We start from the raw sequence: 15,591 nt of genomic DNA, 5'->3' as shown, positions 1-15,591 counted from the left end.
TCTCTCTCTCTCTCTCTCTCTGTCACCTCTTTATCTCTCTCTCCCCTCTCTCTACCCCTCTCTCTCTCTCTCTCTCTCTCTCTCTCTCTACCCATCTCTCTCTCTCTCTCTCTCCCTTCCTCTCTCTCCCTCTTTCTCTCCCTCTTTCTCTCCCTCCCTCCCTCCACAGTCCTCTGGAGGGTGACAGACACTCCTGACATCTGTGACATCCTCAACGCGAGATGAGTTGAAATGTGTGTATACTGCCCGTGTGTGTGTGTGAGGCAAAGTCTGTTTGCGAGTGTCGTTTGTGTGCAAGGGTGCGTCTGTGCGTGAGAGAGAGTGGTTGTGAGGGTGTGCGCTTTGAATAATAATGTTTCTGAGAGTGACAGTGAAAATTTGAACATTCATTGTGTATGTAACTCTGTATTTACACCGAGACAGTACAGAGTAGGAGACAAGGGTGTGTTTATGAGTGTGTGTTTTATATGTGTGTGTGTGTTTGTGTTTGTGTTTCTAGTGTGTATTTCATTTGGCTCAACTTGACAACAGCTCAGAGTGTGACAGTAACACATTCACTGGCAGACTGGAACAGGCCCTTAGGCCGACATGTGACTTTCTCCCTCCTGTCCATTTAGCTGGACTCCTTCACAAAGCACCACACCCCTAATGCAGTCTCCACACACACGCACACACACACACACACACACACACAGAGCTTCTCTCTCTCTGTCACACACACACCCACCGGTGCCGAAAGCAAAGCTAAAAGCGTAGAGATTCCAGACCTGATTCCATCCTCTCTTTACTCTGCTATTAGACGAGGAAGATTCATCTCCCATGTTCCTACAAATGAGATTTAGCGATACTATCAGTTCTGAATCTGAGTCCAATCAACATTCATGCTACTCCTTAATGCATTAGTCAAGGGGTTTGGCTCAAATACACCAAAAAACACCTGCCCCCCCCACACACACCCTCACACATAAACACATACAGCCTCACACACACACACACACACACACACACACACACACACACACACACACCCTCAAACCTGCGCCACACAACCAGCACAGCATATCTGCCTGGGGTTCATCTCTCCTCCCCCCCTTTCCTCCTGCAGCATCCACCCCTCCTCTCTGCTACCCCCCACCCCCCCCACACCCCCACACCTTCTCTTCCCCTTTTTACTTAATCAGGTAGCATTCCTACACAGAAATCAATTAAATATTTGACCGAACAAACAAATGTCCGGGATTGGAGTGTGTGGGTCCAGTGCTCCATTAAGCCCGAGGCCTCTCTGGAGGGAGGTCCAGCCAGCCCGTGCTCCTGGCTCCTCTGCTTACGGCTACATCATAACAAAAGGCTGCAGACTACAGACAGCATCCCCGGAGAGAGAATGGTTTGTTCTCGAGTTATTACCCCAAATATGAAAACAAAACTTTCTCTCTCTCTGCGCCACACCAAGGACTGAATGACACTGTAAAGAAAGGAGGGAGGGGGGGAGGAGGGGTTATAATGGGAGGAGAGAGATGGAGTTGCGGTGGGCGAGAGGGGGAGAGTGATGATGGCAGCCAGCGAGCCCTGTTATCTTTGACATTCTCCCTCGTCATCATCGCGAGCCCATCCCCATCTTCATCCTCGTCCTCCTCGTCACTGCCATGGCAACCAAAGCCGGCGTTTGTGCTGCAGTGGCGGGGGGGCCACCGTCGACATCCTCCTCCTCCTCGTCATCTTCGTCATCATCAGGAAAAGCCCAGGCCAACATGATCGCGACGCATCCATCATCATCAGCCCGCAACGCCATCGCGCATGGATCGATGAGAGCTCTGTCGAGGGTGAGGGGGTGGGGGGGGGGGGGGGCACAGGGAGATGGGGAGGGGGGGCTCCCTGGGCAGAGGACGCCAACGCCAAGCTACGGCTGCACATTAAGGAGAGTGCGACCATTCCGGGAGTGCTCGAGCCTCCGATGTTTTATTACAGCTCGTCAGCTCCAAGGTCAGCTGAGGAAGACAGAGTGTGGCTGCCTCCCATCCAGCAGCCGGCTCTTTATCAGACCCGCCGCACGCTCGCCCTCCCTGGGGGGGCTCCCTGGCACGGCAGGGCGTGGCTCGGCACGCCACTGTGGGGGTCGCCGAGCAAGCCTGCAGCGGCAACCTGGGGGGGGGGGGGGGGGCAGGGCCACAGCAGGGGACCTCTCTGGGGACATGGGGGATTGGGGGGGGGGGGGGGTGGGGGGGGTGTCTGTGTGTGTTGTTGGACAGGTGCATGTGTGTGTGTGTAGGGGAGGGAGTTAGAAAAAGTGTCGGTGTGTGAGAGAGAGTGGGAGAGAGGGAAAGAGACAGAGGGAGAGGGAGGCAGAGAGGAAGAGAGGGAAAAGAGAGAGAGCGGTTGAAAGACATAGAAAGAGAGAGAGCGAGAAAGAGAGGGAGAGAGAGTGAGTTAGATGGAGAGAGAGAGGGAGAGGAAGAGAGCGAGAGGGAAATGGCTGTGGCTCATAGTCACTAGAGAGAGACTTCGCCTTCCAGGCCAGGGCGAGCGAGATAGCGAGGGAATGTGTTATTTGGCTAGAAGCCATGCACTTTTTGGAGGTCGTCATGCTCATCAGCTAAATGGGTGCTTCGATTATTGCACAGGATAACCTCATGATTATTATTATTGTCACGACTGTGCTTGCGCATAATTGCTTGTTTCCCCTGCTGGTAGATGACTCAAACACAGGTGAGGACATTACCAGATGTGACCAGACCAGCTTTCCTACACCTGCCCTCTGACTCAGACCGTACTAGACGAGTACAGCACGCCTGATTAGACGTGAAACCAGAGCCGATCCTCCTCCGGGAGCTTGCCAGGGAACTGAGAGGATCAGAGGAGTCCGCTACTCTGGCTGGTATAGAAATCCTGGGGTTACACACACACACACACACGCAGACACACACAAATAATCACACGCAGACAGACACACAGATGCTCAGGCACACATCCTTGGTCCAAACCTCTCAGATCTGGCCCCCCTGTGTGTGCCCACCTCAGGCTGTGGTCTGCCTCTTTGTCCTCCTTCCCCGGAGACCTGCTGATGTTCTTCTCTCCCCACTCCCTTTATCTCCTCTCCTCTCCCTCCCCCTCCTCTCCCTCTCATGTCCATGACACCCTTATTCTCCTCTCCTCTCTCATCCCCCCCCCCCCCCCCCCCCCGGTTTGATAGCACAGGGACTAACTGCACCGGAGCACCTAGGCCCATACTGATTCAGCCTATCTAGGCCACTGTACATACTCATCAGTACCCCCGTAATTAGAATTCAGAGATACGTTCAACCCGGGGAAGCTTTCGGGAAAAAAACAACTATATATAGATAGGAGAAGAATATCTAATTAAGCCCTCATTCTTCCTCCTCCAGTCGGATTGCTTCTCTCTCCTTCTTTCCAATTATGACACCTCTGCCCTTTCTGTTTCCTGCGTGTTGGGATTTCTCTGGTCTAAAAAGCGAGGAGACTTACCCAAACACTGATGGGATCTGTAGGCCAGGCGTGGGCAGGGGTAACATCTGTGCGCTCACACGCGCGCGCGCGTGTGTGTGTGCGAACAGGTGTGCGCGTTTGTGTGTTTGTTTGTGTGTCTGACACAAAGAGAGGAAGAGAGAGCAGGAGAGAGAGAGTAAGTGTGCTTGTTTTTCGCTGTTTAGTTAGGTATAATTATGTTCATTTAAGTGTGAGTGTGAGTTCATAATCAGTGTACACGTGCATATGTGGAGATTTTACTTCGACTGCGCACACAAAAACACACATCCCCCCCCCTCTCCCCCTGCACACACACATACACACAAACAACCCCACACACACACACACACACGTACCCACACACACCCACATGGCCACCCACCCACCCACCCAACCCCCCTCCACACACACACACACACACACACACACAGCTTAATTGCCTACCCTCCCGCATTCAGAGCTGACAGGCTGTTAACAGATTTACTCCACAATGCGAACAAGCCCAGAACAGACAGTAGCATCACTAGCAACACCACCATGTCAATACAATACTCACAAACACCTCTCAGCACAACACACATGTCCCAAAAGCTGGTGCAAAACAACAGCAGACCCACCTCAATACCACTGTAGGCCAAAGAGAACCAGCCCCCCCCCCCCCCCCAGGCTGCGAAGGAACCTCACTGCTAGCCTCGCCAACTAACACAAGCCCTCTTTGACTCCATAGCGACGTGACCCTTCCTTCCGACAGAATGTCCTGGACAGCACATTACTCATAGTTCATCGCCATGACAACTTTGAGGCGATCTCTTAAGAACAGGGGGCAGCTCAGAACACAGTGTTCACGGGGGTCTTTCGCCGAGCTGGCTCGGTGGTACGTGGCCCGGGGCAGAGGAGGCCGTCTCGAGTGACGGCGTCCTGCCTCCGCATGCAACGTCTTCCCCCAGGCCCTCGTGGCAGAGTGGGCTGGGGGAAGTTGTCCTGGAAACAAAGCCAAGCCATGACAAGATTGAATGTGAGGCTCCATATTTAGAAACCGATACTCTGCCGGCTTCTACCTCAGAAGCTTTGAGAGCTCACTTCCGTTTGAACAGGTTTGTTGTGCACCGTCTTGGTGGAGCCTTCCAGGGCTTGGTTAGCTGAGGGAGATGTGTAGTGCTCTGAACACGGACCCTGTTGAGAGAGAGGGTCCGCTAGGCTTCTCTCACGGGAGTAATCTCGCTCTCATTTGGCCCCGAGCCAGAGCTCCAATCTGGGCTGTTGCATCACTTCCTGAGGAGTCGGGGTCATGTGACAAAAACGGGTCTCAGGCCATGATGTCATTGTCACCGACGAGGAACAATGAGGTCCCAGTTTGAGCGCAACACCCCAGCAGAGACTGCGACGTCTGAAATAGCACACATCCTGTGCCCTTTCCCCCCCCCCCCCCTCCCCCCTTCCCCTCACCTCTTTCTCACCATCTCTCTGAGCTATTATCCGCCACAGGGAGTGTTTTTGTTGTTTTTCCATTCTTATAAGTTTCGAAAGATCCTGAGTGTCATCGGCGGAAATAACAGGTTTTACCCAAGAGATGAGCCCAATCTGAGGTGTTTCCAATCTCATAGTCGACATGGATTTCCTGCCCGAGTGCGGTTTCAGAGCGAGGGGGTCTCCAGAGTGTTAATCACCTGAGCCGTCCCACCACGGTCACGCTGGGTCACTACCACAAGCACCGGAACGAACGGCAGGCAGAATAGCCGAGCTTGCGCGCCGCGAATACAGACGCCGTGTGCAACAAGGCAACGCAGCCAGGCTGAAGCGAAGGCTTGGAAGTGGACTCTAATGAATTTTCTGAGAACTTGAACCCGGCGTGTCAGTTGGAGAGGCTTCCGTCTCTCTCTGCCACTGGCCCCGGTTTGTGTGGTACCGGTAGATCTCTCTCTCTATCTCTCTCTATCTCTCTATCTATCCCCCCCCCCCCCCCCGGCTATTCATTAATGCAGCATCTTGCGGCGCTTTTGAGGTGAATGGGGAGGCATGGCTGGAATCTGAATGGGGAGCTTTTGGAGGAGTGTTGAAGTGGCGGGCGCGGAGGGTCGGGGGCGCTCCGCGGCGCCCGGGCTTTCGCGGGAGTAAATACAGCGCGAGGAAATCAATCCCGGGAATGTGACATGAGCGTTTCTCCGGCCGGCCTCGCTAGACGCCGGCGTCTCGGATCCTCAGGGGGGACACCGGCGTCTCTCACCTTGTCTTCTCGAAAGCACACCTACCCCCCCCCCCCCTTCTTCTCCTCCTCCTCCTCCTCCTCTCTCACTCGCTCCCTCCCTGCCCTCCCCTCCATCCCCTCCCTTCTGTGTCTACGGAACGAGTTCCGTTTCCTCCCCGACTCCCTCTCTCTTTCTTCTCATGGAGGCAATTTGAGGGAAGATTCTTTCTTAAGGGCTGCGAACAGCAGTGCCCTCCATGACAGGCTGCCTGACATGTGAGCTGTCAAGACTCGGGCAGGGGAGGGGGCAGCGAGAGGAAGAGGAGGAGAGGAAATGAAGGGAGGGAGAGAGCGAGAGAGAAAAAACCTGAACTAAGTGGCATGCTTCCAAGCGAGTCAGCATTGAGATAGACTAATTACTGAAGCCATAATGAGAGCTGGGGCTGACAAACAGAAACTGGCTTTCATCCCTTTCTCCTCCTCCCCTCATCCTCCCTTCAACACTATGGGTGAATCTGCACTCATCCACGTGTCACCCCTCACCCCCGCCCTCCTCCTCCTCTCCTTCCTCCCTCTGCAGCTGAAACCGAGAGTGTAAGAGGCTTTTCACTTCTCAACTCAAACCTCTGCTCTACTTTGTCTGACGAGGGGAGTAAGATGAAAGGTTCCAAAAAATATAGATATGAAAAATTTGAAAGAATATAACACGGAAAGATTTTGACTGGCTTCTCCGAACCCCCACCCGTGATCAAGCTCCCTGCGACGGCTCCTCTAATAACACCGGTCATGGTTTCATCTTGGGTCAATGAAGGGGGTGAGATAACCGTGTTAAGGATGGAGGACTTCACCCGTGAGGCCAGAAGGGTGAGTTATGCTATTCCCCTGTCAGACCCGTGATGATGTCATCATCAATCACCCCGGCACGCAAACACTCTACTCGCTCATATCGGAGGGCTGATGTATTTGTTACAAATTAGATTCTGGCCCTTTGTCATTTATCAAACCGTCCTCATAACTACGTGCTCTTCCTCCTTGCAGACAGAACACAGATGGTGCTTTACTGTTGTCCTGGTCAGGTGCCATTATTTATGCCCGAATTTATATCCTGCAGCTCAAAATCTGTCTTTCGATTACATTTCTGAAGAATACAGAATGGGCTTCGGAGGAGAGCGAGGTTCGTCGGAATGAATTCCGAGGTCACAGACAAGAAAGGACACAACTAGTGCACATGCTCTCATGGACGACCGCAGAGCATAAGACCATGAAAAACAAGAATCTGTGTGTGTGTGTGTGTTGGTCTGATAACACAGAGGGCTGCTTTGTTGTCCACTGACACTCCCCCTCCTCCCTGTATCAGCAGATCTCCCCCATTCTGGCTGCTGGGGCAAGGGGGGGTGGAGAAGGAGGATGGGAGAGAGAGAGAGAGAGAGAGAGAGAGAGAGAGAGAGAGAGAGAGAGAGAGAGAGAGAGAGAGAGAGAGGAAGGGAGAGAGGGAGGGAGGGAGATGAGAGAGGGAGATGAGAGATGAGAGAGGGGGAGGTAGGTAGGGAGATAGAGAGGGAAGGGGGTGAAAGAGGGAGAAGCAGGAGAGAGACAACCAGAGGGAAAGAGAGATAGAGAGAAATGAGAGAGAGACAGAGAGAGAGAGACAGAGAGAGAGAGAGAGAGAGAGAGAGAGAGAGAGAGAGAGAGAGAGAGAGAGAGAGAGAGAGAGAGAGAGAGAGAGAGAGAGAGAGAGGAGTGGGAGTTGTGTCTGGTCGCATACGTGAATCAAGGCCCTGTGTGGAGCTTGCTTGCGCATGTGTGATAGAGTTTACGTCACGCCACTGGCCATCTTCTCCAGATCATTCAGCAGGTCCTGGCCTGGGGGCAAGCTGGAGGGGGGGGCTGCAGAATCTGTTTAAACTGAGAATAATGACTCAGAGTTGGCAGGGATGTTTGTTAATGTGTCTGTTTGGAGTAAAGGACAAAGATGACGATCTGGGAGGTGAGTTTACATTGCAGCTTCCTGAGTGCTGATGTGGCTTCCAGATGGATATGGAGCAGTGCTGACTGACTGAGAACTCTGTGGTGCCGGACCTGGTCAGGTGAACTCTGCCACAGCACAGCACTGCCACCAGGTGGACATATGTAGTACTGCAGGTGAAATGTGATCTCCCTTCACTCATTCAAATCCCGAGCCATGTTTTTACAAGCCTAGAAATAATCAAAAATATTCAAAGAGGGAAAGAGCATGAACTAAGCATGTACTGATATTCTGTAGGGTACCACTGTTCATATTAAACATAATATTCCCATTAATTACCACAGTTGCATCCTGTTTATAAAAGATTCACAGATTCTCAAGCCTAAACAACTATTCAGGTGGTGCCTTTTGTCCAGCCTGGTTGCCATACAGCATGTACACCACAAGGGCAGTTGCCCCTCTACTCCAACAACGATGTAATACCAACTTCTCACAGTAGAGGGTGATAGTACTCCAATAGCGGGAGTACTATCAGGGAGCGCAATCTAGAAGGAAAGCTCATTTGATCTCACTAAATGGGATTAGAATCATCCAAGTTTCCCAGTTCCATCAACAGGACACATCTTTATGAATGTACATAGTGCCCACCAGTCATTCAATGTGAGTAATTAGCAAGTCCCAGAATTGACACCTTCGGTATTCTAGGATTTGGAGTTTGGATTGTCCAGTCTAGAAGCATGACGTACATGTCTGTTTTAGAAAGTGAGGTGAAGCCTCACGTGAAAGCGTGTTGTGCGGGCCTATGGGAAGCCATATTGGCATCCAAAAAAAGGAACTTTCAAATTTGATTTGATTGTCTTTGACAGAGAGGATCTACAGTAATATAACATGTAATCATGTTATATTAATATAATATAATACTGTTGTCTTTCAGAGAAATACAGGATATCCTGTATTATGACTGAAAGCTTTAATGAATATTTTCCAAGCGTTGTGTTGTGATCATTCCGTTGTCTCCCGCAGACATTGTTTGTCATTGTTTTCCTCCTCTGTTTGATCCAATATATCTGTCAGGTAACCCATAGCAACACCATTCCTCGCCAGAGGAGAGATGGAGAAAGGTAAACAGGAGGAAGACACGTCAGCAGAAACAGAACAGTAAATCGATCCCCCCTGCCGCCCCAAAACATACCAAACATGAATCGTCAGGAAGGCTACAATGCATGAGGACAGAAAGTAAAGAAAGGCTGTTATTGATGTTTGGAATGTAACCGAAGCAGATAATAGGCTGCCATCAGATAAAGATGCTTGGTTTACTCCTCCTTGTCAATCAGTCTCTCCGTGCTGGGGGACCGGGCCTACACACCCAGCCAAGCCTGGGCCTATCCTGAGCCCCCCTTCCCAGCAATCTGTCAGCACCAGCTGGGCTCATTACCTCGGCCCTCCCCAGGTAAGACAGAGCTGCCATTCTGCCCTCCGCACATCAGCCAACACAGACAGATGTTCATTACCAACACCCCCCCGCCCCCCCCACCCCCCACCTAGCAGCTACCAGAGATGAGGCCTGGCTGGTTAGTTAGCTGTGAATCTGGTTCGGATTCCCATGTTCCTACCGACATTGGCACAGCAGGCACTTCATCAGTCTGAATAACCCTGCTGGGCTCGGGGACTTAGGAAGCCGGATAGGAGACAAATGTGTTTACAGTCAATGTGTAGGTCAGGCTGAGGTTGGTGCGGCCTCTGAGACGGATGAATTAGGATGGATGTTTTAGACGGTTTGGGCTCGTTATTTATTAATGTGCCGCCTCTGCCTCCAGTGGGAACACGCTGGGCTGTGAGAGGAGGTGATTGGGTGTGATTGGGAGAAGGGGGCTGCGAGGAGGAGTGGATATGGAGGGGCTATGGAGGGGGTGAGTGGTGTTGGGGCAGGGTGGGATGGGGTAAGGGGGTAAATGGGGCAGGGTTGGGGGTGGGGTGCGGGGGAGAATGGGAGAATGGGAGCCCACTCAGGCTGTCCCACTCAGACCTCGCCCATGTCATGTCACTCAGCAGGAGGATCCAGTTGACCAAAGAGCGCTGTGGAGGTGGGGCTCTTCCCAGAGAAAGAGGCCTTGTTCCTGGGTGCGATGAGAGCTGGCCTGCTGACAGAGTAGGCCGAGCTGTGGGGGGGGGGGGGGGGGGGGGTGGGGGGGGGAGATGCTGCTCGATGCTGCCCCTCCTCATTCACAGCCTGCTCTCCTCCACCTGCCACTCAGCCCCAGAGGACGGCCCTCTCAACGCAAACACAGCACAAGGGAAATAGGTCTGTGTGTGTGTGTGTGTGCGTAAGCTGTTTAATGAGAGTGTATGCGTATATATATATGATGGGAGTCAGGTGGCTGAGCGGTTAGAGAATCAGGCTAGTAATCAGAAGGTCGCTGGTTCGATTGACTTGCCTCGGGGGAGAATGTCCCTGTACTTACTGTAAGTCGCTCTGGATAAGAGCGTCTGCTAAATGACAATGTAATGTATATGTTCCATTGTGCGTGTACCCGCTTGCGGTAGATGCACACATACACGTATCATAAATACACACACACACTCATCACAGCAGACCAATCTCCCCCACACACACAGACATGCACACTTTAACCAAACATCTGCTGAAAGGAAACCACGCACCCCTTTCCCCAATGCGTTTACCCTCTGTCCTGCTTGAAGCCAGGTCACAGGCCTGGGCGCCTGGCTAGATAGCCATCTCTAGCTGTGGACGACAGCCAGGTGGGACCCGTGTATTTATACACACTTAAGAGTCACATGACGTGCCAGCTCCTGGTGTACTGGCGGGCAGGGAACACAAAGACCAAGCCAGCAGTCTACCCCACGACACACACACAGACACACACACGCACACACACACAGGCACACACACAGGTGTACACAAACTCACTGGTGCCACAGCAGCCAGCCCCTGACTATGATGAATACACTCTGGGTTTGGGAGCCTTCTGTGTGCGTACTCCAAGGGTTACTCTGCCTCAAGAGAACCTGGCGTACACACACAAGAACACCCCCCCCCCACACACACACACAGATAAGAGTAAATATTGTAGGCTACCTACAGTTAGGTCCATAAGTATTTGGACATTGACACAATTTTCATCATTTTGGCTCTGTATACCACCACAATGGATTTGAAATGAAACAATCAAGATGTGCTTTAAGTGCAGACTTTCAGCTTTAATTTCAGGGTATTTACATCCAAATCAGGTGAACGGTGTAGGAATTACAACACATTTTATATGTGGCCCCCCCCTTTTTAAGGGACCAAAAATAATTGGACAAACTAACATAATCATAAATCTAATTGTCACTTTTAATACTTGGTTGCAAATCCTTTGCAGTCAATGACAGCCTGAAGTCTGGAACCCATAGACATCACCAGACGCTGGGTTTCGTCCCTGGTGATGCTCTGCCAGGCCTCTACTGCAACTGTCTTCAGTTCCTGCTTGTTCTTGGGGCATTTTCCCTTCAGTTTTGTCTTTAGCAAGTGAAATGCATGCTCAATTGGATTTAGGTCAGGTGATTGACTTGGCCATTGCAGAACATTCCACTTCTTTGCCTTAAAAAACTCTTTGGTTGCTTTCACAGTATGCTTCGGGTCATTGTCCATCTGCACTGTGAAGCGCCGTCCTATGAGTTCTGAAGCATTTGGCTGAATCTGAGCAGATAATATTGCCCGAAACACTTCAGAATTCATCCTACTGCTTTTGTCAGCAGTCACATCATCGATAAATACAAGGGAACTAGTTCCATTGGCAGCCATACATGCCCACGCCATAACACTACCTCCACCATGCTTCACTGATGAGGTGGTATGCTTTGGATCATGAGCAGTTTCTTCCCTTCTCCATACTCTTCTCTTCCCATCATTCTGGTACAAGTTGGTCTTGGTCTCATCTGTCCATAGGATGTTGTTCCAGAACTGTACAGATGTTTTTTGGCAAACTCTAATCTGGTCTTCCTGTTTTTGAGACTCACCAATGGTTTACATCTTGTGGTGAACCCTCTGTATTTACTCTGGTTAAGTCTTCTCTTAATTGTTGACTTTGACACAGATATGCCTACCTCCTGGAGAGTGTTCTTGATCTGGCCAACTATTGTGAAGGGGTTTTTCTTCACCAGGGAAAGAATTCTTCTGTCATCCACCACAGTTGTTTTCCGTGGTCTTCCAGGTCTTTTGGTGTTGCTGAGCTCACCAGTGCGTTCTTTCTTTTTAAGAATGTACCAAAAGTTGATTTGGCCACACCTAATGTTTTTGCTATCTCTCTGATAGGTTTGTTTTGATTTTTAAGCCTAACGATGGCTTGCTTCACTGATGGTGACAGCTCTTTGGACTTCATATTGAGAGTTGACAGCAACAGATTCCAAACACAAATACCATACTTGAAATGAACTCTAGACCTTTTATCTGCTCCTTGTCAATGAAATAACGAACTCCCTTTATGAGGGAATAACATACACCTGGCCATGGAACAGCTGAGCAGCCAATTGTCCAATTACTTTTGGTCCCTTAAAAAGGGGGGGGCCACATATAAAATGTATTGTAATTCCTACACCGTTCACCTGATTTGGATGTAAATACCCGGAAATTAAAGCTGAAAGTCTGCACTTAAAGCACATCTTGATTGTTTCATTTCAAATCCATTGTGGTGGTATACAGAGCCAAAATGATGAAAATGGTGTCAATGTCCAAATACTTATGGACCTAACTGTACATACTGTATGAGCACACACACAAACACACACACACAGTCTTTCCGTCTGGGGAGGCCAGTCTAGCTGTATGATTAATAGAGCAGAGCTGCTCCCCTCCTCTACCTCATGCTATCTCTCTGCTGAATTTGGAAAAATAAGCAACCAGTCAGCTAACATGACACGGAGAAGAAAACCTCATGGGCCTCTTGCCTAGAGCACGAGTATGATAACATCAAGTTTAGACTTCCACAGGGTTCTATATGGGTTCCACGGTGTTCCACATGGGTTCCAGTGTTCCACATGGGTTCCACTGTATTCCACAGTGTTTTCATATGGGTTCCACAGTGGTTCATATGGGTTCCACAGTGGTTCATATGGGTTCCACAATGTTGCACGTGGGTTCCACAGTGTTCCATGGTGTTCCACATCGTTCCATACGGGTTTCACAGCATTGGTGTTTCACAGTTTTCCATAGCCTATGGGCCTTAGAGCCAACAAAAGCCAGTGTATTGGCTGCATTTCCACCATCAGTAGGAGCCTCTAGAAAGTTCCACACAGCCAACAGCACAGTTGTGAGGTAACAGCCTGTGGTGTGGACCTCAGAGAGAGAAGGGGGGGGGGGGGGGGTGAGGAGGGGGGGCAGCACGCCAGCCACATGACCGACACCACTCCAGATCAGAACAGAAAGCCTGACAGAACCCATGTTTTCCCGTAGAGCTGAAAATATTTTTAAGAAACCTTTCAAAGAAACATAGTAAAACTCGAACTGACCAAAAGGGGTGAGGTCATCGGCGCGTACTCGGAAACAAAAGAGGAAAATCATTAGGGACCAACGTGACCATAACGTGTCACAGCTGTTCCAGAAAGGTTTGGATATCCTCAGTTGGCACTTCTTGGTCCTGTACCCTCCCTCTCCCGTTCCAGAATTCAGTTTTAGTATTTTTATTGGATGTGTGGGGAAAATATATCTCTGGGCCACAGGCTGACATTGCTGTGTGCTTACTTTGCTGTCAGTCCAACCCTTCATATGAGCCTAACAGACAGGCCTGTGGATATCCCTCTCTGGGCCTGGTCACCTTGGGTTTGGGAGGCTGGGGATGTGAGGGGAAGCGAGGCCGGAGAAGCGAGGCTGGAGAAGCGAGGCTGGAGGAGCGAGGCCGGAGAAGCGAGGCCGGAGGAGCGAGGCCGGAGAAGCGAGGCTGGAGGAGCGAGGCCGGAGAAGCGAGGCCGGAGAAGCGAGGCTGGAGGAGCGAGGCCGGAGAAGCGAGGCTGGAGGAGCGATGCTGGAGGAGCGAGGCCGGAGAAGCGAGGCTGGAGGAGCCTTCCATGGGGCTGTTATGGAGACGACACCAGCACAGTGCTTGAGGCCTACTCAGGCCTGACCAGGGGTGGCCTACCTGTCAGCGAGGCTGGCCGGGGGGTGGACGAGAGCCCACGGACCCCCTGACACCTGGCTTTGTCCGGGACATGATGGATGGGTTCACGGCCCGAGCTGCAGTATTGTCTAATTGGCCTCGGACACACACACACACACATTCATACACACACATGCATTCACATACACACACATGCATGCATTCACATACACACAGACACTCTCACACACACACACACATACCCCTCTGCTCTGAGCCTGCACTGGCCCTATTTGATCTTATCTGACCACTGAGAATCTCCTTATACAAGTGCTGACCACTGGCTGGTGGCCATGAAATGAATGAAACCTGATCTCAAAGAGCTGAAAAGACAGGCTCTTTTCAAGGACAGGGAGAGAGAGAGAGAGAGAGAGAGAGAGAGAGAGAGAGAGAGAGAGAGAGAGAGAGCCCAAGTTACAGACAGGTACTACAACCTACTGCGCCTTCATCTAATAGGCTACAGATTCATTTTGTTGCTGTGAATAATTAATAGGCAATAATGTTCTTGCTTGAATCCAAAATCCCACTGCGCCCTCCACGTTCGATAACACTGCAACATTAACATTACAGCAGCAGCCCAGCGCTGAGGTCTCCTCGCTCCCAAACACTCCTATCACTGTCAATCTCGTCTGTCCTCCCATCCATCATGATCCCGCTATTTATGTTCACCTGGAGCTGACTGGGCGAAGACAAGAGACCTTGTCACTCTGTCAGTCACTGAGTAATGATGCTGGGCTCTACTCCCCGTGACCTCCACAGTTACCTACACCTGAGACCGGAGGATGCTAATGCTAACATGCTAACATGCTAAGAAAACTGTGCCGTAGAGTAAAAGCTTGTCTACAGTTCAGTTCTGACACAGTGGAAAGGTCATTGTATGAGGCTTAGTGATCACTTTTTCTTCGTTTCCTGAATTTCCTTGAGATCTAGGGAATGATAAAGAAGTGCGGTCGAATAGTATCTTTGCTTTCTGCGATTCATAAATTGAGAGATGAGAGAATGCGTTTCCAGGGAACTGTGGGAAATTGGAGTTGGAAGGGCCAGAATCTCCCCTGGCGTACTCCTGGGCGCTGTCCCGAGGTGACCAGCAGGGCGGGGACGTGGCCCATCAGGGAGGCTCGTCCCACATGGAGAAATGATCATCTGTGGAGCCGAACGCCACCGATGCCATAAATTTCCCCTACGGCAACGCTTGAGAGCGTGCCCTGACAAGCGGTATCTCGCTGGCCCGCCCATCGGTCCAAACGGAGGGATGTAAATCAAGGGTTCTGAAGATGCGGCTGCAGAGATGCAGAGCTGTAGAGTTATAGAACTGTAGAGCTGTAGCGATGCAGACCTGAGGTGGACCTGTAAACATGCAGAACTGCCGACCTGTAGCAGAGAATATTGCGACACCTCAAGCACATGCTGAGAATGATTTCGATGTACTATTAAATCCTTTAGAGAATGGTTAGATACAAGTTATGGGCTATTATCCAGCCGCGGTTGCCTGGCCTGGGACAATTATGACACCAAACGTAAAAGTTGGATCAGCGCTGAAGGCTTGGGCAGTGAGGTAAGGGAGGGGGGTCTCAGACAGGCTTCCAGGCCAAACCGTTTTGACCCCGTTGAGGAAAAAGCAACACGAGTCCAGAATTTATAGGCTCTGGGTTAACAAGGTCTGCTTGTTAGACAAACAGGCTGTCCCTGAGACGCTGTAAATAACGCTTAGCGCTACGGTATGAGCTCTCCAAGTGCGTGTGTGTGTGTGTACTGTTGCGTGGGTGTACTTGTGTGTGCATGTGTGTACTGTAGCAGTGTGTGTGTGT

The 15,591-nt window shown here is 50.9% G+C and overlaps 1 protein-coding gene across 1 annotated transcript in view; it reads right to left on the bottom strand.

Moving 5' to 3' along the window:
* Positions 1–13,696, bottom strand: part of kat6a (K(lysine) acetyltransferase 6A) — a 25,874-nt gene extending 12,178 nt beyond the window's left edge. Inside the window, exon 1 of the mRNA XM_062452145.1 lies at positions 13,445–13,696. Within this exon, the coding sequence (XP_062308129.1) occupies positions 13,445–13,696 (252 nt within the window). The remainder of the gene's footprint in view (positions 1–13,444) is intronic.
* Positions 13,697–15,591: the final 1,895 nt, after the last annotated feature.

The sequence above is a fragment of the Osmerus eperlanus genome, chromosome 25 (genome assembly GCF_963692335.1).
Source record: "Osmerus eperlanus chromosome 25, fOsmEpe2.1, whole genome shotgun sequence".
In the NCBI taxonomy this organism is placed as follows: domain Eukaryota; kingdom Metazoa; phylum Chordata; class Actinopteri; order Osmeriformes; family Osmeridae; genus Osmerus; species Osmerus eperlanus.
This window is presented reverse-complemented; position numbering and strand designations above follow the sequence as displayed.